The sequence below is a fragment of the Gadus morhua genome, chromosome 7, assembly GCF_902167405.1.
Source record: "Gadus morhua chromosome 7, gadMor3.0, whole genome shotgun sequence".
Lineage (NCBI taxonomy): Eukaryota > Metazoa > Chordata > Actinopteri > Gadiformes > Gadidae > Gadus > Gadus morhua.
Window position 1 is genome coordinate 32,112,601 of NC_044054.1, and position 26,576 is coordinate 32,139,176.

General features: G+C 50.0%; 1 protein-coding gene across 1 annotated transcript in view; it reads left to right on the top strand.

Moving 5' to 3' along the window:
- LOC115547156 (unconventional myosin-XVIIIa-like) overlaps positions 1-26,576 on the top strand; it is a 75,341-nt gene that overhangs the window by 29,822 nt on the left and 18,943 nt on the right. Inside the window, 10 exon segments of the mRNA XM_030361125.1 lie at positions 2,348-2,518; positions 6,876-6,957; positions 8,095-8,338; positions 12,126-12,212; positions 15,560-15,689; positions 18,408-18,567; positions 20,868-21,054; positions 21,479-21,695; positions 22,194-22,303; positions 23,975-24,040. Coding sequence (XP_030216985.1) covers positions 2,348-2,518; positions 6,876-6,957; positions 8,095-8,338; positions 12,126-12,212; positions 15,560-15,689; positions 18,408-18,567; positions 20,868-21,054; positions 21,479-21,695; positions 22,194-22,303; positions 23,975-24,040 — 1,454 coding nt within the window.

Genomic DNA, 26,576 nt, shown 5'->3' on the forward strand with positions numbered 1-26,576 from the left:
GTCCGAGTCGTCTCTTACGGCGGCCGGCGGCGTCAGAACTAAGACATCCTCACGGAGCGGATCACTCACGGAGCGCTGACGGATCGCTGAGGCATTACCGAGAAATAACATCCTATTTATCCCCGTTACATCGTACCTACCGCACCTTGAACCACGGACTGGGGGTAATTATGTCGGTCGTAATAGGATTATGTTCTGCTCTGCGCCGGGGAGAGGAACCGGTGTTCCCTGCCAAGACATAAATAACCAGCGCGTCCGCCCCGGTGTCCGGGCTGTTAATGGGAGCCGTCGTGGGAGGGGGTTTTGGCCTCCCAGCTGAAAGGTACTGGGATCCATCGCCAAGATCTGCAGCCTAATCCGTCTGGTATCCCGGAGAAAGATGTCCGAGCCCCCCTACCTGCTCCTCACTGACACAATCTGAACGCAATCCAACTGGCCTGGATAAACGCAGGAGTAAATAGAAGACAATGAATCAACTGTCCTTTTGGTGGTGCAGTTCCCCACTCCAACACTAGAGGGCAGCAGAGGTCTCTCTCTTATCGACCGACAGGCCCGTAAGGCGCACAAGAGCTAGAACGCGATCTATTTTCTCCTTCACTTGCACACGCACACACATCGGATCCATGTTCAATAAATATAGACGTAGTAGGAGCAGACGCTGGGCGCCTCATGGAGTTTGGGATCTCGCTGTTCACACACAGACACACTGGAAGATGTTTAACCCCACAGGAGTACCAGGGAACTCTGAGAGCCGTGTGTGGAACTCGGAGCGGCGCTGTCTGCTCCGGCTCTGTTCTTTATTCGGCTTCAGCCGCCCTGCTGAGCGGCTCTCAGAGCAGCAGAGACATCGTTTCACTATATGTTCTAAAGTTCTTCTCGCTGTGTCTGTTCTTCTTCAGAGATGTGTTCCTCTAATCTTTGGGATTCTCCACGGAGCTGATAAAAGCCCCCCCCTCCCCCCCCCCCCTCCCCCCGCAATGTTTGATGTAAGCAGGCCAGCGAGTCTATCTAGAGACAAATAGTGCTCCTCATCTCAGAATCAATTACACATGACTACCCCCCCCCCCCCCCCCCCCCCACCCCCAGTTAGTGCACGTGCCCCCCCCCCCCACGCAGTGAGTGCACATGGGCCCACTCCCTGGTATGTGCACCTGGGCCCCACATTGCATAATTTCCTCTCTCTGTCTCTCTGTTTCTGTCTCTCTTTCTCCCTCTCTCTGTCTCTGTCTCTGTCTTTGTCTCTCTCTCTCTCTCTCTCTCTCTCTCTCTCTCTCTCTCTCTCTCTCTCTCTCTCTCTCTCTCTCTCTCTCTCTCTCTCTCTCTCTCTCCCCCTCTGTCTCTGTCTCTGTCTCTCTCTCCCTCTGGTGTGTCAAGGTCATGTTGACCAGGGGGAGATGATAGGCTGTCGAAGTGACAGTACACGACAATCCAACCCGGTGACTAATGCTGCCCGGGCTTGTTGCCCCAGGGTCAAGAGCATAATGATTCCTCGGTTGAGATTAATTTAGTTACATTACCGTAGCTTTGTTTCTCTTATAAGGCACTTTTTTCATATGAATATGTGTCGAATACTCTTCAAACACGGCTGTCCAATGAGGTTTTAGTTAGGGTGCACTCAAACTAGGCCATCTGGCCGTGGCCGTTTTCACACCTAACCGTGCTCAAATCTGCCAGTGTGAGTGTGGCCAGTCAGGCCGGGCCAACTTGGCCACTTGGGAGAGGTGACCTGCTACGGCACGGGCCGCCACGGTACAGATGCTAATGAGCCGACACGCGCACACGCACGGCTACGCAACCTGAGCTGGATGACGTATAGTCCATGCGACGACCACGGACATAATAAAGGCGAAGAGCCTTCTTCCCCATCAAACGGTAAACATGGCGTCAAGCGGTTCAACTGTTGGTTCACTTTGGACCCAGAGAGAAGTCGAGTGTCTGTTAGCCATTTGGGCAGACGATAAGCAACAGACTCAGCAAAGTGCGAACTCTGTTCTCTGTGTTGTTGTCCATTGTTGTTAAAACTCTGACTGGCGGCAGACTTTATTATGGTCCATGCAGCGGACGCTTGGTGATGACGTGTTACGACGTGATGACGTATGTACAAGAGCCTACCGTGGGCAGGCCACAGTTGCGACGGCCAACGGCCACGGCCAGATGGCCTAGTGTGAGTGCAGGCCAGAGAACAATGGGGCCAGTTGAGCACGGTTAGGTGTGAAACGGCCAACGGCCACGGCCAGATGGCCTATTGTGAGTGCACCCTTAGAATACATAAAAACCCAAATGACGTCCTAAAACGTGAACCCATTTGCTGCGGTCTAACGGTGTGTTTCCCCTCTGCTGCCCCCAGCTGGCCGGAGGCAGTTTGCGCGCCACGAGTGGGCCCAGAAGGCGGCCTACCTGCTGGGCTGCTCCCTGGAGGACCTCGCCTCCGCCATCTTCAAGCACCAGGCCAGGGGCCCCCCGCCCCGGGCCGGAGCCCCACGGCCGGCCCCCGAGGAGGGGGGCGCCGGAGACCAAGGTAGACCCCCGCCCCCCCACACACATGGAGGACTTGGAGGGTGGTTCTCTCTCTCTCTCTCTCTGTCTCTGTCTCTGTCTCTGTCTCTGTCTCTCTCTCTGTCTATATCATTGTCTCTGTCTCTCCTTCTCTCTATCTTCGTCTCTTCCTCTCCGTGTTGCTGTCTCTCTGTTTGTTCCTCTCTCTCTGACTTTATGGCTCTCCCACTCTCTCTAGCTGTCTCTATTTTGCTTTGTTGGTTTTTCTTTCCCACTTGGACACACTATCTCCCTTTCTCACACTCTCTCTCTGTTGTTTGTTTCTTTATCTCATCAATCTCTCCTCTGTTCTCTCTCTCTCTCTCTCTATCTCTCTCTCTCTCTCTCTCTCTCTCTCTCTCTCTCTCTCTCTCTCTCTCTGTCTCTGTCTCTGTCTCTGTCCCTCTCTCTCTCTCTCTTTCTGTCTGTTCCACTCTCTCCCTCTGTCTTTCTAACTTCCCCTTATCTCTCCATCTCACTCTCTCTGTCATGCCCTCTTTCTCACTCTCTTTCTCACACCCTCATACAAACACACACACACACACACACACACACACACACACACACACACACACACACACACACACACACACACACACACACACACACACACACACACACACACACACACACAAATATAGTACAACGGTCCACATGCTGATGTGCTCGCACACACGTACACAACCACCACACACAAGGGCCCGTGCACGGGGGAAATTGCATGCGGTGGTGAAGTAAAGCTTATCTTAGTAATGAATAGCACAGCTTTCTAGTGGCTATTGACAGATAAGTACACACGCCTCCCCGCGACCAGCCGTCCAGATCCACTCCCCCTCATTGTCCTTCAAATCAGAAGCCATTGATTTTCCCCACATGTGCAGTTCCTCTGCTTCAAAGGAGAACACACACACACACACACACACACACACACACACACACACACACACACACACACACACACACACACACACACACACACACACTAGCTGAAGGTCACACGTAGTTAAGTTTGGCACAGAGTCGTGCACTGCTTTTGCTTTAACACAACCTGTATATTTAACCAGACACAGTCACAGCCTAGATACACACACACACACACACACACACACACACACACACACACACACACACACACACACACACACACACACACACACACACACACACACACACACACACACACACACACACACACACAGACACACCCTGTCCATACATGCATTCATAACCTTGACACACACACACACACACACACACACACACACACACACACACACACACACACACACACACACACACACACACACACACACACACACACACACACACACACAGACAACCTGTCAATACATGCATTCATAACCTTGACACACAAACACACACACACATAGAGCACTCAGAAAATCATATGGCTTTGTGCCTGATGTGACAATAGTCAAACAACCTGCCGGTGCAGAACCAGTTCATCATAAACCCTCATGTACCTCATGTGTGGTGATCATATATATGATGATGTACACGTCCATGTGCATCATACATATATATATATATATATATAGGCATATATATTTAATAGTGCTGTCAGTTAAACGCGTTATTAACGGCGTTAACGCAAACCAATTTTAACGGCGTTAATTATTTTATCGCGCGATTAACACATTTTTTTTTTTGTATTATTTTTTTTCTTTGGCTCTAAACAAAGAAGCAGTAGCCTGACTGTTATGTTCAAGGCAGTATCTTTGTATGTTCATCGTTTAATTGCACTATAGGCTTTTTTTTTGTACCGTCCTGTTTTGATCAGTATATGCTAATGTTGTTATCAATAAAAAAACGTTTGCACAAGGCAAGCCGATGCACTTCTCCATGTTGATAAGAGCATTAAAATGAGAAAAATGAATGGGACAAAGAAATCAAGGGATATTTAGCATAGAAAAAAGAATGAGTTAACTATGACATTAATGTGATTAATCGCGATTAAATATTTTCATCGCTTGACAGCACTAATATTTAATATATGTGTTCTTTACACTTCGATCTGCTTGCTGATGTGCTCTATTCCAGCATTTATAGACTAGTGTGTTGAAGATAATGTATAGATATCGATATATAGTAAACATATACTGTAGCTATAGTATGTATAGATGCTATACACTGTGGTTTCTCGCCTCTAAAGCCTCAGCCGCAAGTTTACATGATGCTTCCTGCCTCTATGTGTAGATGATGTATCGATGATACACGCTGTGTGTTTCAGTCTCTAAGGCCTCAGCCTCTATGTGTCGATGATATATCGATGATACACGCTGTGTGTTTCAGTCTCTAAGGCCTCAGCCTCTATGTGTAGACGATATATTGATGATACACGCTGTGTGTTTCAGTCTCTAAGGCCTCAGCCTCTATGTGTAGATGATATATCGATGATACACGCTGTGTGTTTCAGTCTCTAAGGCCTCAGCCTCTATGTGTAGATGATATATCGATGATACACGCTGTGTGTTTCAGTCTCTAAGGCCTCAGCCTCTATGTGTAGATGATATATCGATGATACACGGTGTGTGTTTCAGCCTCAGCCTCTATGTGTAGTTAATATACGCTCTGTGTCAGCCTCTCTAAAGCCTCAGGCTCTATGTGTAGTTAATATACGCTCTGTTTCTAAGTATATATGGTACGCTCTTTGTGTTTCAGCCTTTCTAAAGCCTCAGGCTCTACGTGTAGTTAATATACGCTCTGTTTCTAAGTATATATGGTACACTCTGTGTGTTTCAGCCTCTCTAAAGCTTCAGGCTCTATGTGTAGTTAATATACGCTCTGTTTCTAAATATATATGGTACGCTCTTTGTGTTTCAGCCTTTCTAAAGCCTCAGGCTCTATGTGTAGTTAATATACGCTCTGTTTCTCAGTATATATGGTACGCTCTGTGTGTTTCAGCCTCTCTAAAGCCTCAGGCTCTATGTGTAGTTAATATACGCTCTGTTTCTAAGTATATATGGTACGCTCTGTGTTTCAGCTTCAGGCTCTATGTGTAGTTAATATACGCTCTGTTTCTCAGTATATATGGTACGCTCTGTGTGTTTCAGCCTCTCTAAAGCCTCAGGCTCTATGTGTAGTTAATATACGCTCTGTTTCTAAGTATATATGGTACGCTCTGTGTGTTTCAGCTTCAGGCTCTATGTGTAGTTAATATACACTCTGTTTCTCAGTATATATGGTACGCTCTGTGTGTTTCAGCTTCAGGCTCTATGTGTAGTTAATATACACTCTGTTTCTCAGTATATATGGTACGCTCTGTGTGTTTCAGCTTCAGGCTCTATGTGTAGTTAATATACGCTCTGTTTCTAAGTATATATGGTACGCTCTGTGTTTCAGCTTCAGGCTCTATGTGTAGTTAATATACGCTCTGTTTCTCAGTATATATGGTACGCTCTGTGTGTTTCAGCTTCAGGCTCTATGTGTAGTTAATATACGCTCTGTTTCTAAGTATATATGGTACGCTCTGTGTTTCAGCCTCAGGCTCTATGTGTAGTTAATATACGCTCTGTTTCTAAGTATATATGGTACGCTCTGTGTTTCAGCCTCAGGCTCTATGTGTAGTTAATATACACCCTGTTTCTAAGTATATATGGTACGCTCTGTGTGTTTCAGCTTCAGGCTCCATGTGTAGTTAATATACACTCTGTTTCTCAGTATATATGGTACGCTCTGTGTGTTTCAGCTTCAGGCTCTATGTGTAGTTAATATACACTCTGTTTCTCAGTATATATGGTACGCTCTGTGTGTTTCAGCTTCAGGCTCTATGTGTAGTTAATATACGCTCTGTTTCTAAGTATATATGGTACGCTCTGTGTTTCAGCTTCAGGCTCTATGTGTAGTTAATATACGCTCTGTTTCTCAGTATATATGGTACGCTCTGTGTGTTTCAGCTTCAGGCTCTATGTGTAGTTAATATACGCTCTGTTTCTAAGTATATATGGTACGCTCTGTGTTTCAGCCTCAGGCTCTATGTGTAGTTAATATACGCTCTGTTTCTAAGTATATATGGTACGCTCTGTGTTTCAGCCTCAGGCTCTATGTGTAGTTAATATACACCCTGTTTCTAAGTATATATGGTACGCTCTGTGTGTTTCAGCTTCAGGCTCCATGTGTAGTTAATATACACTCTGTTTCTCAGTATATATGGTACGCTCTGTGTGTTTCAGCTTCAGGCTCTATGTGTAGTTAATATACACTCTGTTTCTAAGTATATATGGTACGCTCTGTGTTTCAGCCTCTCTAAAGCCTCAGGCTCTATGTGTAGTTAATATACGCTCTGTTTCTCAGTATATATGGTACGCTCTGTGTTTCAGCCTCTGGTCTGGAGTGTCTGGAGGCCATGGCTGCAGGACTCTACTCTGAACTCTTCAACCTCCTTGTCTCCTTCATCAACAGGTCAGTGGCCAGGGTCAGAGGTCATTCTGTCTTCTATTTGATCCAATGAGCTGTAGCGCACACAAGGTCACCAGGAGGTCACCAGGAGGTCACCAGGAGGTCACCACAAGGTCACCCTGAGTTTATCCTGGCCAATGACGTTGTTGTCAAGAGAACCAGTGTCAACTTAGGATCACTAATAGAAAATAATCAGCACCAATATTATGGATCCCAAAATATCACGGTGTAAAGGATATTCAAAAGAACAAGAGTTTGTTCGTTAAGTGTGTACGTGCGTTCGTTTGTGTGTGTGTGTGTTGATAATGTGTGTGTTTGTACACACCTGTGTGTGTGTTTATATCTTCATATGTGTGTGTTGATAATGTGTGTCTGTGTGTTTATAATGTGTGTATGTGTGTGTGTTGATATTGTGTGTGTGATTTATAATGCGTGTGTGTGTGTGTGTTTATAATGTGTGTGTGTGTGTTTATAATGTGTGTGTGTGTGTGTTTATAATGAGTGTGTGTGTGTGTGTTTATAATGTGTGTGTGTTTTATAATGCGTGTGTGTGTGTGTGTGTGTGTGTGTGTGTTTATAATGTGTGTGTGTGTGTGTGTTTATAATGTGTGTGTGTGTGTGTGTGTTGTTAATGTGTGTGTGAGTGTGTGTTTATAATGTGTGTGTGTGTGTGTTGTTAATGTGTGTGTGAGTGTGTGTTTATAATGTGTGTGTGTGTGTTGTTAATGTGTGTGTGAGTGTGTGTTTATAATGAGTGTGTGTGTGTGTGTGTGTGTGTGTGTTTATAGTGTGTGTGTGTGTGTGAGTGTGTGTTTATAATGTGTGTGTGTGTGTGTGTGTTGTTAATGTGTGTGTGTGTGTGTGTGTTTATAATGTGTGTGTGTGTGTGTTTATAATGTGTGTGTGTGTGTGTTGTTAATGTGTGTGTGTGTGTGTTTATAATGTGTGTGTGTGTGTGTGTGTGTTTATAATGTGTGTGTGTGTGTGTGTGTGTTGTTAATGTGTGTGTGTGTGTGTTTATAATGTGTGTGTGTGTGTGTGTTGTTAATGTGTGTGTGAGTGTGTTTATAATGTGTGTGTGTGTATGTGTTTATAATGTGTGTGTGTGTGTGTGTTGTTAATGTGTGTGTGTCCTTCCAGGGTGCTGAAGAGTGGGCAGCACTCGTTGTGTTCCCTGCTGATCGTCGACACGCCGGGCTTCCAGAACCCCCGCCTGGCCCGCCGCGAGGGGGGCGGGGCCTCGGGCCAGGAGGGGGGCGGGGCCTCCGGACAGGAAGTGGGCGGGGCCAGCTTCCAGGACCTCTGTCATAACTACGCCCAGGAGCGACTGCAGAGCCTCTTCCACCAGCGCTCCTTTGTGGACGAGCTGGAGAGATACAAGGAGGTGAGGGGGGAGAGGGGGGAGGGAGGGGGAGGGAGGGGGGAGAGATACAAGGAGGTGAGGGGGGAGAGGGGGGAGGAGGGGGAGAGATACAAGGAGGTGAGGGGGGAGAGGGGGGAGGAGGGGGAGAGATACAAGGAGGTGAGGGGGGAGGAGGGGGAGAGATACAAGGAGGTGAGGGGGGAGAGGGGGGAGGAGGGGGAGAGATACAAGGAGGTGAGGGGGGAGAGGGGGGAGGGAGGGGGAGGGGGAGGGGGGAGAGATACAAGGAGGTGAGGGGGGAGAGGGGGGAGGGAGGGGGGAGGGATACAAGGAGGTGAGGGGGGAGAGGGGGGAGGAGGGGGAGAGATACAAGGAGGTGAGGGGGGAGAGGGGGGAGGAGGGGGAGAGATACAAGGAGGTGAGGGGGGAGAGGGGGGAGGAGGGGAGGGGGGAGAGATACAAGGAGGTGAGGGGGGAGACGGCGGAGGAGGGGGAGGGGGGAGAGATACAAGGAGGTGAGGGGGGAGAGGGGGGAGAGAGGGGGAGGGGGAGGGGGAGAGATACAAGGAGGTGAGGGGGGAGGAGGGGGAGGGGGAGGGGGGAGAGATACAAGGAGGTGAGGGGGGAGAGGGGGGAGGAGGGGGAGGGGGGAGAGATACAAGGAGGTGAGGGGGGAGAGGGGGGAGGGAGGGGGAGGGGGGAGAGATACAAGGAGGTGAGGGGGGAGAGGGGGGAGAGATACAAGGAGGTGAGGGGGGGAGGGGGGAGGGAGGGGGGAGAGATACAAGGAGGTGAGGGGGGAGAGGGGGGAGGGAGGGGGAGGAGGAGGAGAGAGAGCGGGAGAGGGGGGGGTGGTGGTGGAAGAGAGCGGGTGGTCCAGGTGTACCCTGACACACTTGCGTGATTGCAGATACACAAACATGCAAAAGGAGGAGCATGTGCTCCACATAGACCGATAAACACAGAGATGCACGCACACGCACACACACACACACACACACACACACACACACACACACACACACTAGGCCTGCAGCGGATTCGAATTGTATCCGAATCCGTTCGGTTCGTTTACCACAGTTCGGAGCATTCTGGAGATCCGCGGATTTCGGTTTCATGAAGGCATTGCCTTATGTAGCGTATTTTGCCTACTGTAGCCTACGTCCGATACAAAAGGGTGTTTAGGACCCAGCGGAATGCATTCTCTCCAGTGCTGCCCGAGCCAATGAGACTGTAACGGTAGCTGTAATAGGTTGTTTTCTGAAATTCAAGCGCACGATTCCTAAATTTAAAGAAAGTAATTGATACAATTATATTCTAAATATACGGGAGATAAATACAAATGGGTGATAAGCGGGATAACGGCCTTCGAGGTCGACCGGTTCGATGGAAATAATGGACAGGTAGAGGCAACTGTGGCTTCATGCTGCGCTCGTCGCCAGAGTTCTAAGCCTCGTCGGCCGTTATCCCTTACATGTTACACTCAGTGCACCATGTTTTCAAATGCATTTAGGGGAACATTTATTGCACAAAAAAGCCTTGCAAGTTGTCTGATTGCAGTCAATTAACACATTGCAAATAGCCTGTGGGTCTCATTCATTTTTGTGTTTCTCCCCCAAACCCTCCGTCAAAAAAAAGTCTGCCTTTTTACTACCACGGACATGATCCTAATCCGAACCGTATCCGAAACCGAGGCCCAAAACGGTTATCTGAACCGAACCGTGGACACACTGATCCGTTTCCCCACTAACACACACACACACACACACACACGCGCTCTCACCATCTCCCCCTCTCCAGCGCTTTCTTCTTCTCCTGCTCTTTATCAGTTGTGTCGGTGCCTCTCAGACAGATCACCCCCCCCGCCCCCCAGCCCCCACCCACCCGTCAGGGAGGGAGGGGGGTGTGTGCGCCCTCTTCATCCGCCAGTCTGATGCTCCGCCCCCCATCACAGATCACAAGGATGATGCAGGCTGAGGCCTTATGGGAGCCCCCCCCACCCCCCTCCGCACAAGCGCGTGGGAGTGTGTCAGTGTCAATGTGTGTGTTTGTGAATGTGTGTTTGTGTGTGCGCGTGTGTGTCTGTAAGGGCGTATGTGTGTGTGTATGGGCATTTGTGTGTGTGTGTGTTTCTCTGCGTGCACGTGTGTGTGTCTCTCACAAGACAGACCCCCCTCCTCTCATCAAAAGTGTGGCTGCATCTTCCCTCAGCTCCACCTGCTGAGGAGGACACAGAAGAGAGGCTGCACCTCCCCTGAGGGGAGGTGCAGCCTCTCTTCTGTGTCCTCCTCAGCAGGTGGAGGAGGAGGAGCAGGTGGAGGAGGAGGAGTAGGAGGTGTGAGATGCTTGGCAGGCCAGGGCTCGCTCCAACAACACGTTCCCACTCCAGCATGTTGTTGGAGAGCAGGGAGACAGGAGTGAGAAAGGAGGCGCAGACAAAGCAGAACACAATAACCCTCCTGGGAACGGAGGCCAACGGTGACAACCACAGCTCTGAACCACCGGCGGGAACGCCCCTCGATTCTCGCCGCAAAACCGCCACAAAAACACGACCATTAACGGATAAAGGCGGACTTCTGGCTGTCGTCACGACGGAACAAAACCCGACGTCGAAGAATGGGTCGACAATTTTCATGTTTTTTCCGCACCATTTTCCCCAAAGTTTGTGCTTTCAGCGCGTAAAACGACCCCGTCATCACCGGGCTCTTACACCGTTTACACGCTTCCTTTCAGTCCTCCCCCCTCGCCGGCCTCCACAGACACACCAATTTACCTAAAACCCTTGATGGCGGCGCGGTGACATCAGGACTGTTTAGCCAGCGCGCCGTCTCTCCCCTGTCATTTGGAAAACGAGGCAGATTTCCCCATCGAGCGGCGAGGCAGGGCGAGGGCGGGCTGACCTCTGCCCTCCGGCGGAGAGCCCGTACCCTCTCGCTCTCTGCCTCTGTGTAATCAAACGTGTTTGTTCCCCGGAACCCTGCAGCGGTAACACGTCGCACGGCCGCGTTCTGCAGATATTCTGCCCGGTGTTCTCTCTCTCTCTCTCTCTCTCTCTCTCTCTCTCTCTCTCTCTCTCTCTCTCTCTCTCTGTCTCTGTCTCTGTCTCTGTCTCTGTCTCTGTCTCTCTCTCTCTCTCTCTCTCTCTCTCTCTCTCTCTCTCTCTCTCTCTCTCTCTCTCTGTGTCTCTCTCTCTCTGTGTCTCTCTCTCGCTGTGTGTCTCTCTCTCTCTCTCTCTCTCTCGCTGTGTGTCTCTCTCTCGCTGTGTGTCTCTCTCTCTCTCTCTCTGCGATGTGTTCGCTCTGTGGTTCGCGCTCCCAGGCGTCGGTCGGAGCGAGCGTCAGGATGTCGCCTCCGTCTGGTCTTCTCTTCGGAGGCTGGTATTCCAGTCAACACCAATAACAGGATTATTAAGAAGTACCCGTCTCGGTGTACACTGGAGACAGAGCAGTCATCACATCGCCAACGCAGGCTTATTAGAAAAGACGCACTATGCCTTTCTCACCCTTTGGCTTTCATTCATTTCGTCTTTTGATGCAAAAATGCGTTCAACGCAACAGATACGCAATAGACGAGCAATAGACGCACACACAGGTATCAGTATGAATGTAGTTTAGGTTTTCTGGGCTGAGGCTCATCAAGCAGCATGGGGGAGATGAATGAAAGGCTTTTCTGTGGCTCTTATTTTTTGTGTTCTTTGTGTGCCGGTGGGGAACGGGGCTTTAGATATCGTGATCTCCTCCCCGCTATGTCTGACCTCCTGACCCCGGTGTGACCCCTGACCCCCGCTCTGTGTGTGTGTGTGCTGCAGGAGAACATCGAGCTGTCCCTGGAGGGCCTGGAGCCAAGCACCTCGCTGTCCGTGGCCATGGTGGACCAGGCGTCCAGCCAGGCTCTGGTGAGCGTCCCGCTGCCCCCCCGCGACCCGGGACTCCTCCTCACACCGTTGTGTCTGCCTCCACACACACACATTCTCTCTCTCTCTCTCTCTCTCTCTCTCTCTCTCTCTCTCTCTCTCTCTCTCTCTCTCTCTCTCTCTGACACACACACACACCTCCTTCCCTCAGACCAACGAACCCTAAAACCAGATCCCAACCGGGCGTCACACTGCTGAGGCTTTGTGGCTGCTGTGCGCACGCTCTACAGAGCAACATCTGGACCGGGCTGGAGCAGCAGGAGCTTCAGCAGCAGGGGCGGCGTGAGGCTCAGGAGGTAGAGCGGCTTGGCCGGTGACCGGAAGGTTGCTGGTTCGATCCCCGGGCACCTCCTCCCTCCTCCGGAGTGTCGAGGTGTCCCTGAGCGAGACGCCTCACCCTGACTGCTGCTGACGCGCCGGCTGTCGCCCTGCGTGGTTCACAACGCTGTCAGTGTGTGAATGTGTGTATGATTGGGTTAATGTTAGCCAGTGTTGTAAAGTGCTTTGAGTGGCCGCTGGTTAGTAAAGAGCTCTATAAATGCAGTCCGTTTACCATTTACGAGGTAATCACTAGTTATGGGGGGCGGTTGAGTGCACAAGAGGACGTAGCACAGTTGTCTTATTGAACACAACGCCAGAAAAAGATCCAATTCGGCTGTATGCTGAAGACACTTTTATCCAAAGCGATTTATAATAACTACATGTGTCAGAAGAAAGAGAAACAACAATACATCTGTCGGTACACTAAGGATGTCCATATAAACATAGAACTTGCTAAAAATGCTAGCCATCAAATATAGCTAGGATAAGATGCTACACGATGCTAGGTACTATTTTCAAGTGCAAGGCCTTACAACATTCATTGTCAGGTGAACCCTGAACAACTCTGAACTCCCTCCTTAACACGCGACATGTGTCGACAGCAGTTTAAGGCCTTTGAACTCTTAAAGGATCTCTCTTGTAATCACATCCACACACACGGGGGGACGCTCCTCCTAATCCCTGGAACCCAACAGAATCCACCTCTAATCCTGACTCAAACACACCTCCAGCTCAATCACCTGTTCAAAGAGGTGTCCTGGCGAGGTTAGCGGAGATTAGCATCTTTAGCGGGCCCTAAGCTGACATAATTACACCTGTTTAGTCAGGGGCCCCATCGCCCTGGACTCACGGCCACACAGGACACAGAGGAACCCGCTGGAGGGGTGTGTATGTGTGTGTGTGGGGGTGTATGCGTGTGTGTGTGTGTGTCTCTGATTGGGGGTGTGTGTGTGTGTGTGTGTGTGTGTGTGTGTGTGTGTGAAGGAGTGGGTTTCTAATTGGGAGTCTGTGTGTGTTTGAGTGAGTAAGAGAGAGTGTGTGTGTGTGTGTGTGTGTGTGTGTGTGTGTGTGTGTGTGTGTGTGTGTGTGTGTGTGAGAGAGTGTATTTCTGTGATTGAGTGTGTGTCTGGGATTGTGTGTGTCAGTGATTGTGAGTGTGTGAGTAAGAGTGTGTGTGTGTGTCTGTGATTGTGAGTGTGTGTGTGGAACCACAGCACCAAGGTTTCCAGTGGTTATTCTGCTTGATATTCCAGAGGGCAGGGGTCTTCAATTAAAATTGAACAAGGTCCAGTTACTAAAAATTCCTTCCATGAAAGGTCCGAACCTCTAACCTACCATGTCCTAATAGCCTACTTTTGTCAAATACTATCAACACGGCATATTTCCTCATAATTCCAGATGTATTTATTTTCAATTTCCAAATAGCTTACTTTTAACCATGAAAAACTAGTAAGACAAAGAAACGCATATTAACATTTCAAGTAAACAAAACAGGTACATTAGGCCTGCATTTCAAGTGAACTAAAAAGTGCATAAGGCCTACATGTCAAGTAAGCAGAACAGGAACACTAGGCCTACACTTCAAATAAACACAAAGTGCATTAGGCCTACATTTCAAGTAAGCAAAACAGGTACCCCTTCTGTAGTGGCTGAGACAACCTTTGTTAGATCAATCCCCCTCTTTGACAGCATCTCCTTAATAGCCTCATGAACATCTTCTAATCTCGTGTGTGTCTCAAGTGGTGTTAGACCCAACAGGTCCTCACAGATCTCTTTCTTGTCTTGATGAAAAAATCTATTTGTATTTCAGTGAGAAATTATTTTATTAACATAATCATGCTTTGTGTAGTGAAATCCCCCCCAAAAAAAAAAGAAAAGAAAAAATCCCAAAAAAAGAATAATATTATTTTAAATTTGTCATGGGTCCGAATAGGACCGTAACTTGGTCCGGACCCGGGCCGCGGCCCGCCGTTTGGAGATGCCTGTTCCAGGGTGTGTGGGTGTGTGGGTATGCGGGTGTGTGGTGGTGTGGTTGTGTGTGTTTTTCCGTCCCCAACTCCGCTCCCACATCCACACATAAAGTTTATAAACCCTTTCTAGTGCCATGTGTTTTTAAATGCTGATATCAAAGGTTTGTTCCAGGAGGGAGGTTTGAGTGACAACTTTAGACTGTACCCAGCCCGCCGCCGGGAACATGAACGTTGTTTTTCCTTCGCCTGCCGCGGTCTTTTCGGTTTCTTAAGGGAATGAACAATAGAGGCAGCAATTTCCTGCTGGAATTTGTTCCTTTGAGAAAGATAAGTAGCATTATTAGAGTGTCTCGGAGCACTAACTCAGGGCTCTGACGCAGTACGGGCTAGCAGAGGCTATCGCTAACAGCGCTTCCACGGTGAACGAAGTTAACATTATTGGTGGGCTAACGCAGCTAGCACGGCTATCGGACACTGATAAGGTGCTGTTGATGAACGTGTGTGTGTGTGTTTTTGATTGTTCATGATGTGAGTGTGTGTGTGTGGGGAGGGGGTTGTATGAAAATGTGTGTGTTTCTGTGTATGTGTGTACAATAGTGTGTGTGTGTGTGTGTGTGTGAGGGTGTGGTGGTATATGCTAGTGTGTTTGTGTATGATAATGTGTGTGTGTTTGTTTTTGATAATGTGAGTGTGCGTGTGTGTGATAATGTGTGTGTGTATAATAAAGTGTGTGTGTGATTGTGATAATGTGTGTGTGTGTGATTCTGTGTGTGTATAATAATGTGTGTGATTCTGTGTGTATGTGTGCGTGTGACAATGTGTGCTTGTGTATAACTGTGTGTGTGATAATGTGTGGGTGTGATTCTGTGTGTGTATATTAATGTGTGTGTGTGTGTGTCTTTCTCTCTTTGTGTGTGTGTGTGTGTGTGTGTGTGTGTGTGTGTCTCACTCTCTCTCTTTGTGTGTGTGTGTGTGTGTGTGTGTGTGTGTGTGTCTCCCTCTCTTTGTGTGTGTGTGTGTGTGTGTGTGTGTGTGTAGGTGCGGACCCTGCGGACGGACGAGGCGCGGGGCCTCCTGTGGCTCCTGGAGGAGGAGGCCCAGCGGCCGGGGGCCTCGGAGGAGACGCTGCTGGAGCGGCTCTTCAGCTACTACGGCCCTGGAGAGAAGGGTACACACACACACACACACACACACACACACACACACACACACACACACACACACACACACACACACACACACACACACACACACACACAGAAACACACACACACACACACACACGCGCACACAGAGACACACGCACACAGAGACACGCGCACACACAGACAAAGAGAGAGAGACACACACACACAAAGAGAGAGAGAGACAGACACACACACACACACACACACACACACACACACACACACACACACACACACACACACACACACACACACACACACAGGGAAAAAAGGTACACACACACACAGACAGAGAAATATACACACACACACACACACACACACACACACACACACACACACACACACACACACACACACACACACACACACACACACACACACACACACACACACACACCCACCCTCCTCCGAAGAAGCTGTTGACTGCGTGATAAAGGGACCTCACGCGAGGAGTGTGTTTCACGGAGAGAGGGTCAGGCGCCGGCCCACCGCATCGCGGAGAGAGAATATGAATACTGCCACAAGGTCGCCTCCTTTATGCTCTCTCTCTAAGCCTCCTGTTTCAATGTGTATCTAACACGCTGTTCCCCACCTCCGAGTGGCGTAGCGTTCCTCGGAATAACAGCAGCCGCCGCGAGCGCAGCCTCCGCAAGGTCAGGGGGATGTCTTGTTGCCACAAAGTTACCGTTGTGTGTGCGTATTTGTGCGTGTGTGTGTGTCGCGAGTTGGAGCACTCGTGTGTGTGTGTCTGCGTCTCTGTTGCTTAGCGACGGCCGCGCTCTGCTTGTGTGTTTCCCGCCACACGGAGAATTGTTTATTTTGTGTAACGAGGCGGCGGGACGTTTTGAGCGAAGGAGCGGTGGTTACGGCGGGATTGGTTCTGAAGGTTCGGGGTCCGCTCGGAGAAAGGATGAGAGAGGAGGAATTGGCTTTGTGGCACTCTCCTGTTTTATGTTGTGCTGATGACGCGGGAGGTCGGGTAAAGACGTCAGAGGAACGGCGCTGGGTCTATAACCTCGACACCACTGTAACCTCGCCACAGTCTCGGTACAAAAGTGTTTTGTTCGGTGCTTTGCAAACTTGGGGCTGTTGCATTCAGGAGGTTGAGGCTTCAGAGAGCTGCTGATGAAAGGCTCGAAGGAGACGAGAGAATGTGCTGTTGGAGCATTGACCTGCGCCGAGGAAGCAGTGATGGAAGTGGACGGGGCACTGGGTCTGTTCTGATAGGTCACACCCACTGCCACTCCTCTGCTCAATGTTGTGAGATATCACACATACAGACGCACAGACGGACAGACGGACAGACGGACAGACGTATGGACAACCAATCAGAGTGAACGATACCAAGACACACAGATGGACAGACAGACAGACGGACAGAGTGAAAGACACACAAACGGACAGATGGACAGACACAAACAAACTGACAGACGGACGGACGGACGGACATACACACACAGACACTGACACACACAGACTCACAGACATACACATACATAGGCAGACAGACACACAAACTGACGGAAAAACCGAAAGTGAATAAGTACAACCGTCTTGGGAAATCTAATATACAGCGTCTAAAATGAGAAAATTAAAGGAAATATCTGAGGTTTGTAGTGAGTAGTCCTCAACGCGAAAACAGAATGAACACAATAAGTACTTGAGAGGGAGAGAGAGAGAGAGATATGAATGATGGAATGGTAGATTCTCTGGAGCTAACCTTTCCCCTAGCAACCCCTAGCAACCGGAGCAGCCAGATCTGCACGGTGTCGATGGAGGAGTGTGATGGAGTTAACTTGTTATCGTACGGCCTTGTGTATCATCTGACCCGTGCCTCGACACACCTTTGATCGGGGGGGTTGGTGTGTGTGCGTGTGGGTGTGTGATGATGTGTGTGTTCCTGTGTATGTGAGTGTTGAGGCTCCGGGCTTGTTGGTCCATTTTGGTATCAATCTGACCCCGGATCTGCTGGGTCCGACCTTTGACCCGTGGCGAGCGAGGTGTTTGGAGGTGTGGTTGACCCACGAGGGCCCCGGGGCCCGGTTAGGGTAATGTTGTGTATCTCTGAATGAACGGGGGCGGGCTGGAGGCAGCAGGTGGCCGAGTGGCAGGGCGAGATGTTCGGAACAAGAAGTATCGGAGCCATCGGCCGCTGAGCTCCTAGACAGATGGTATGGAGCCGGCTGCTGCACACTGTGTGTCTGTGTGTGTGTGTGTGTGTGTGTGTGTGTGTGTGTGTGTGTGTGTGTGTGTGTGTGTGTGTGTGTGTGTGTGTGTGTGTGTGTGTGTGTGTGTGTGTGTCCATGTAGGATGTGTGACATTTTATTTGTGTGCGTGTGTGTGTGTGTGCGATCACTTGCATGTATGCAAGTGTGTGCGTGCTTGTGAGTGTGATCGTGTCTACAATGTGTGTGTTTATGTGTGTGTGTGTGTTCAAGTTTATGATGTGTTTGTAAGTACTTGTATGTGTGTGTGTGTGTGTAGGATGTGTGTGTGATAATGTGTATGGTGTGTATGTATGTAAGGGGTTTGTGTATGTGATCCATGTGTATAATGTATGTTCCAGTGTGTGTGTGTGTGTGTGTGTGTGTGTGGGAGGCACATCTCCCCATCCCATCTCCTCTCTCACGGCGATGGAGCTGATCCGACCTCTGACCCCTGACCTCTGACCTCTGCCCCCCCCCCCCCCCCCCCAGGCCCCCCGGTGCTCCTGCGGAGCGAGCGTCCGCATCACTTCCTGCTGGGCCACAGCCACGGGACGGACTGGGTGGAGTACGACGCCCGCCGCTGGCTGAGCCACGCCCGGACCAACCCCGCCGCCGCCAACGCCGCCACCCTGCTGCAGGAGTCCCAGAAGTGAGCGCCTAACCCCGGGGTTTAGTGATGCTACTGTTATTAACCCCGGGGTTTAGTGATACTACTGTTATTAACCCCGGGGTTTACTGATACTACTGTTAACCCCGGGGTTTACTGATGCTACTGTTATTAACCCCTGGGTTGAGTGATACTACTGTTATTAACCACTGGGTTTATTGATGCTACTGTTATTAACCCCGGGGTTAAGTGATACTACTGTTATTAACCCCTGGGTTGAGTGATACTACTGTTATTAACCCCTGGGTTTAGTGATGCTACTGTTATTAACCCCGGGGTTTACTGATACTACTGTTAACCCCTGGGTTTAGTGATACTACTGTTATTAACCCCGGGGTTTACTGATACTACTGTTATTAACCCCTGGGTTTAGTGATACTACTGTTAACCCCGGGGTTTACTGATGCTACTGTTATTAACCCCTGGGTTGAGTGATACTACTGTTATTAACCCCTGGGTTTACTGATACTACTGTTATTAATCACTGGGTTTATTGATGCTACTGTTATTAACCCCGGGGTTTACTGATACTACTGTTATTAACCACTGGGTTTATTGATGCTACTGTTATTAACCCCGGGGTTTAGTGATACTACTGTTATTAACCCCGGGGTTTAGTGATGCTACTGTTATTAACCCCGGGGTTTAGTGATGCTACTGTTATTAACCCCGGGGTTTACTGATACTAGTGTTATTAACCACTGGGTTTACTGATGCTACTGTTATTAACCCCTGGGTTTAGTGATACTACTGTTATTAACCCCTGGGTTTAGTAATACTACTGTTATTAACCCCTGGGTTTAGTGATACTACTGTAATTAACCCCTGGGTTTAGTGATACTACTGTTATTAACCACTGGGTTTAGTGATGCTACTGTTATTAGCCCCTGGGTTTAGTGATACTACTGTTATTAACCCCTGGGTTTAGTGATACTACTGTTATTAACCCCGGGGTTTACTGATACTACTGTTATTGACCCCGGGGTTTAGTGATACTACTGTTATCAACCCCTGGGTTTAGTGATTCTACTGTTATTAACCCCTGGGTTTAGTGATACTACTGTTATTAACCACTGGGTTTAGTGATACTACTGTTATTAACCCCTGGGTTTACTGATGCTACTGTTATTAACCCCTGGGTTTACTGATGCTACTGTTATTAACCCCTGGGTTTAGTGATACTACTGTTATTAACCCCTGGGTTTACTGATACTACTGTTAACCCCTGGGTTTAGTGATACTACTGTTATTAACCCCTGGGTTTACTGATACTACTGTTATTAACCCCTGGGTTTAGTGATACTACTGTTATTAACCCCTGGGTTTAGTGTTATCAACCCCTGGGTTTAGTGATACTACTGTTATCAACCCCTGGGTTTAGTGATTCTACTGTTATTAACCACTGGGTTTAGTGATACTACTGTTATTAACCCCTGGGTTTACTGATGCTACTGTTATTAACCCCTGGGTTTAGTGATACTACTGTTATTAACCCCTGGGTTTAGTGATTCTACTGTTATTAACCACTGGGTTTAGTGATACTACTGTTATTAACCCCTGGGTTTAGTGATACTACTGTTATTAACCACTGGGTTTAGTTATACTACTGTTATTAACCACTGGGTTTAGTGATACTATTGTTAGGACTGTTAACCCCTAGGTTGAGGGCTACTGCTGTTAAGACTGTTAACCCCTGGGTTTAGGGATACTACTGTTAGGGCTGTTAACCCCTGGGTTTAGTGATACTACTGTTAGGACTGTTAACCCCTGGGTTTAGTGATACTACTGTTAAATCCAATTTTATTTGTATAGCCCTTAATCACAGGTATAGCCTCAAAAGGCTGTATATTTATGACATCATTGATCATTTGATGAATGACCTGTGGCCATAATTACATCCGACAACATACAACGTGTATGTTGTCTAGACCAAGGCCGTGGTTAGCGTCACCGTGGAGTTTGTGTGGGTGAGGGCGGCTTTAAGCACCTGGTCCGGTCCGATTGGACTCTTGGGCTGGGGAGGTCTTGGATCAATGTATCAATCTCAGGATCGATGTCCACAGGTTAGACCAGCCATCACCACAAACACTCATTCATACATGTTGTATGAACACAAGGCCACGGTTGAGTACACCATCATACAACATGCAACATACACGTTGCATGTTTTATGAACCTTGGCCTTGTGTTCATACGACATACATCTTGTATGGCCAAGTGGGATCTCGCTCCAAGAGGGCTACAGGTGGAACCCATCCTAAACACCCCCCCCCCCCCCCCAGGAAGAACATCCGCTCCCTGTTCCTGTCGCGGCCGGCGGGCGCAGCGGCTCTCTCGGGGTCCATAGCGGGGCTGGACGGGGCGTCCCAGCTCTCCCTGCGACGCGCCTCCAGCATCAGGAAGACCTTCACCTCCGGGGTCGCCGCCATCAAGAAGAAGTCCCTCTGCATCCAGATCAAACTCCAAGTGGTGAGGAGGAGGGGGAGGAGGAGGGGGAGGAGGAGGAGGAGGGGGGGGGGGAGGAGGAGGAGGAGGAGGAGGAGGAGGAGGTGGGGGAGAAGGAGGAGGAGGTGTAGAAGGAGTAGGGGTAGGGGTTGGAGGAGGATGGGAGGAGGAGGAGAGGAATGATATTTGTACTGTAAACGAAGCCAGACGAGATGTAGCGCGTATCGACCGTCACATTGTTAACATGGCACCTTTTAAAAGGTGTGTTTCATGGGACAAACGCAACAGATGGTTCTCACACACCGGGCTGTACGGGCAGCAGACGATACACCCACAGCACAGGGAGGAAGTGGAGTAAAGTGCCGCGGTGGGCTGAACTGATTCTAAAACATGAACCAAAGGCCCGTGCAGCGTAGGGACGGGTTTGATCATGTCTGCCGGTCCTCAGGACACTCTGCTGGACCTGGTCCGGAGGTCCAGGGTCCACTTCGTCCACTGCCTCCTGCCGCGGGCCGACGCGCTCCGGGCCGGGGCGGGAGGAGCAGGCGGAGGAGCCGAGGGCGAGGCGGAGGACGCCTCCTCCCTCATGCAGCTGGACGTGACGCTGATCCGCGCTCAGCTGCGCGGCTCCAAGCTCCTGGACGCGCTACGCATCCACAGGCAAGGTGAGGTCGCTGTCCGGATCTGACCGGATCTGACAGGATCTAGAGCCACGTTACCTCCTTACTTAAGAACAGACAAAGACAAGTGATCTGGATTGAATCTAGCGTTTTATATTGGTCTTAAGAGCCGAGAACTGTGTTGAATAATGTCATGATGTCGTTATACGCTGATGACCTGATGTAATATGCTGAGGATGAGGATGGTGATCAGGAGGATGTGATGGTTATGTTGAGGAGGAAGATGATGATGGTGATGATGATGGTGACGTTGATGAAGTTGATGGTAATGATCAGGAGGATGTGATGGTGATAATGGTGATAGTGACAGTGTTGATGATAGTAATAAGGTGAGGAAGAAGATGATGATGGTAGTGGCCGTGAAGATGAGGGTGATGAACAAGATGATGATGGTGGTGATGAAGAATATGGCAGTGGCGGTTGGTGTGATGGTGGTGATGACGGTGTTCACCATGACGATGTGGACCATCGTGTCCATCACAGGTTACCCGGACAACATGGTGTTCGCCGAGTTCCGGCGACGCTTCGACGTGCTCGCTCCTCACCTGACCAAGAAGCTTGGCCGCAACTTCATCGTGAAGGACGAGAAGAGGGTGAGTCCCTCCGAACACACGGCGTTCATCCAGGGAGCGCTCGGGCGCCGTCCGCAACGCAGGCCGGCCTGGACGTTCACACCGAGGGGCGTTGAGCAGACGCTTTTATCCAATGCGACTTAATACAATAAGTACATTTGAAAGAAGAAAGAGAAACAACAATATATCGCTGTTGCTACAGTAATGAATGAGTAATGCACTAACAATCACTAGGTTAACCCATTCCCCGTATGCAACAGAGGTAGCTAGGATAAGATACTACAAAATGCAAGTTACTGTTTCAAGTGCCAGGATGTACAACATACAATAAGTGTGTGAGAGTGGTGCGGGGGCCTGGGGGGGTTAGGGAGAAGGCTATGCAGAGTCGAGATGAACTGCGACAGGGTGGGGTTGAGTGGGGCCGGTACAGCTCGGCCCGCGGCCCGGCCTCTGAAGAGAGGGTTGGAGGTGATCTACGCGCCGATCCGTTGATCCAGTATCACAGGAGCAGGCGGCTCTGAGCCCCCGATCATCGTCGGAGTCACGATGAGCTTGTTTCACGACCTCGTCGATAGAGGCCGGTGAGAGAACAAGGCGCTAATCGCTGGGCTTCAGCGGTCGTACATCCTCACCTTCTCCCACTCTCTGCTGTCCTACATCCTCACCTTCTCCCACTCTCTGCTGTCCTACATCCTCACCCTCTCCCACTCTCTGCTGTCCTACATCCTCACCTTCTCCCACTCTCTGCTGTCCTACATCCTCACCCTCTCCCACTCTCTGCTGTTTGGGATTAGATCCGTCGATAGTTCTGTCTTTTTTGTCCGGCCTTTTAAAGGGCGGTTGCATCTGTTCATCTGTGGGATGGTTGGACTGATTATAACAAGAACTGTTAGAGAGAGAGAGAGAGGGAGAGGGAGAGAGGGAGAGGGAGGAGGAGAAGGGTGGAGGAGGGCTTGGATCAAGGATACAGAAGATACACAATTTAATAAAATATGAGCTGAAATGAAGGATGAAACGGAAGCAACCAGGGAGTAGTGTACGTGGTGGAAGAAAAATAAGAAAAAACAAAACAACCGAGAGGAGGAAGCGGGACGTTGTTGTGAGAAGGGAAAATGGAGAAAAGGCTGTGCTCCCCTGAGTCTGAGTGGATGGGTCGGGTGTCCATGGCAACCCGGCAAACAAAGAGGCCTTTAGTACCCCCGATGCACCTCTCTCTCTCTCTCTCTCTCTCTCTCTCTCTCTCTCTCTCTCTCTCTCTCTCTCTCTCTCTCTCTCTCTCTCTCTCTCTCTCTCTCTCTCTCTCTCTCTCTCTCTCTCTCTCTCTCTCTCTCTCTCTCTCTCTCTCTCATGGTTTTAGAGAGGGTAAAGGGGGAGATAAAGAGAGTTAGAGTGAGAGGGGGTGACAGAGAAAAATTAAGATAGGGGGAGAAAGGCTGAAACCCAAACCTAATACACTGGCTGGCACACTGGGAGGACTGGGAGGACTGGCCGACAGCTGAGTCAGGCTGTGGTTTCTGCCCCCTCCGGCAGGGAGGAGGAGGGCAGAGACCCCTGGGACTGGAGGGTCCCGGAGGGGGTGGTGAGGGAGGAGGGATAAAAGGCCCGTGTGTAGTAGTAGTGTGTAGTATCTAGTCCTGTGCGTGTGTGTGTGTGTTTCTTTGTGAGTGTGTAAATGTGTGTCCTTCTCTTCAGGCTGTGGAGGAACTTCTGGAGGCCCTGGACCTGGAGAAGAGCAGCTACCACATGGGGCTGAGCAGGGTGAGTACTACACATGTACTGTAATACTGCTATACTAATACTAATACTACCGTCACTAAGACCAGCTACCACACTGGGCTGAGTAGGGTGAGTACTGCTAGTATGGTATAGTAATACTACTGCTATAGTACACTATAATAATACCATAATAGTACTAGTACTACTACTGTCGTATGCTATGATAATACTTCCTTAGTACTAATACTATGATAATAGTACATTGTGGAGCAGCAACTCATCCTCTCACCAGTGGCAGTCTGAGGGATGTAGACGTGACAGGCTGAATAAAGTGACCCCGTTGAATGACCTAACCCCGCTCACACCAGGTGGTGACATGAGCTCACTCCCTGACCTCCAGGTGAGGGTTTCTGACGGCGTTTGCCTCCGACCAATCATGGCCCTTTCTGTTACCGCGGCGACGTCCTCCGAGTGTCCCCTGCCCGTGACACCCCCCCCCCCCTCGTTGGGCCGTTTCTAGTTTTAATCGCTCCGCTTTGAGGCTAACGACGCTAAGTAGCGCCTGACGCCAGGCAGCCCGCCCCCGTCCGCTGAGCCGTGGACATCTGGCGGGAAATAACACGGACAGGAAGGAGAGAACGGCAGGAAGGAGGGAACGTCAGGAAGGAGAGAACGTCAGGAAGGAGAGAACGGCAGGAAGGAGAGAACGGCAGGAAGGAGAGAACGGCAGGAAGGAGAGAACGGCAGGAAGGAGAGAACGTCAGGAAGGGGAGAACGACAGGAAGGAGAGAACGTCAGGAAGGAGAGAACGTCAGGAAGGAGAGAACGACAGGAAGGAGAGAACGACAGGAAGGAGGGAACGACAGGAAGGAGGGAACGTCAGGAAGGAGGGAACGACAGGAAGGAGGGAACGACAGGAAGGAGGGAACGACAGGAAGGAGAGAACGTCAGGGAGGAGAGAACGACAGGAAGGAGAGAACGACAGGAAGGAGAGAACGACAGGAAGGAGGGAACGACAGGAAGGAGGGAACGACAGGAAGGAGGGAACGACAGGAAGGAGGGAACGACAGGAAGGAGAGAACGACAGGAAGGAGAGAACGTCAGGGAGGAGAGAACGACAGGGAGGAGGGAACGAAAGGAAGGAGAGAACGACAGGAAGGAGGGAACGACAGGAAGGAGAGAACGTCAGGAAGGAGAGAACGACATGAAGGAGAGAACGTCAGGAAGGAGAGAACGACAGGAAGGAGAGAACGACAGGGAGGAGAGAACGACAGGAAGGAGGGAAAGACAGGAAGGAGGGAACGTCAGGAAGGAGAGAACGACAGGAAGGAGAGAACGACAGGAAGGAGAGAACGACAGGAAGGAGGGAACGACAGGAAGGAGGGAGTGAGTGACAGGACGGAGGGAGTGAGTGACAGGAAGGAGGGAGTGACAGGACGGAGGGAGTGAGTGACAGGATGGAGGGAGTGACAGGAAGGAGGGAGTGAGTGACAGGAAGGAGGGAGTGACAGGAAGGAGGGAGTGAGTGACAGGAAGGAGAGAGGAGAGAATGACAGGAAGGAGAGAACAGGAAGTAGAGAACGACTGGAAGGGGAGAACAAGGGAGGGAATGAAAGGAGAGAATGAAAGTAAAGGAGGGCGCGAGGGAGTGTCTCCTCGCTGCGTGTTGACGGGCTGCACCTGCACGCCGCGTGGGCGATGACTCGCCTTGAATGACGACCCGTGGCTCGGTGTCAATCGGTGCTCGTTATTCGAGGAGGAAAAGTTCCTGAACGTTCCGGCGCTCCACAAACACAGCGAGCCGTCAGATGTCCCGGCAGGCGGAGGGCAAATTAAAACCTCTTCAAAAGCCTCGCTGTTTTTTTTAAAAAAACAGGAAGGCAAATTCTCCACAAACCGGAGGTCACTGCCTTCATCGAGCCGTCATGGCACGTCGAAACGCTTTCAAACGCCGAGAGTAATCATCGTATCAATTCTCTCGGAAACGCATTGAATTGATTTGTCAATTCACCGTGCCGGAAATGTGTATTTGGATCCGAAAAGGGTTTAGTTTCCTGGTTATCTGACTCGGCGAGAGTTTGAAGCTGGCTGCTGCCATGCATTAGCATACGCAGCAGTGAAACGTCTGCCTTTCTCCACACATCTGCAGAGCGAAAAGCAGGCCGCGCCCGCTCTGCCCTCCGGCAATTTAATAATCAGTATGCAATTCTTTTGTCAGTGAACTCATCAATTGCAGTATTCAAAAGCTGTGGCACCTTTTGTTCAGTTTGTGGACCACACAATCATCTGTTAGGCTCCGGAGCTGGGGAGAGGGAGAGGGAGGGAGGGAGGGAGGGAGGGAGAGAGGGAGGAAGGGAGATAGTCTCTTTGCCTCCCCCGTCATCATCATCCATCCCCGTTAGGAGAAAGCTGCCTTTAAACGAGACCTTTCTGTGTAGCTCATCCCAGTGAGGGATGAGGGAGAGAGGGAGGCAGGGAGGGAGGGGGGAGAGGGGTGAGGGGGGAGAGTCTACCTTTATATTGGCTGTTGAACTCTTCTTTACCTTCACTGCCCCCCCCCCCCCCCCCCCCCCCCCCC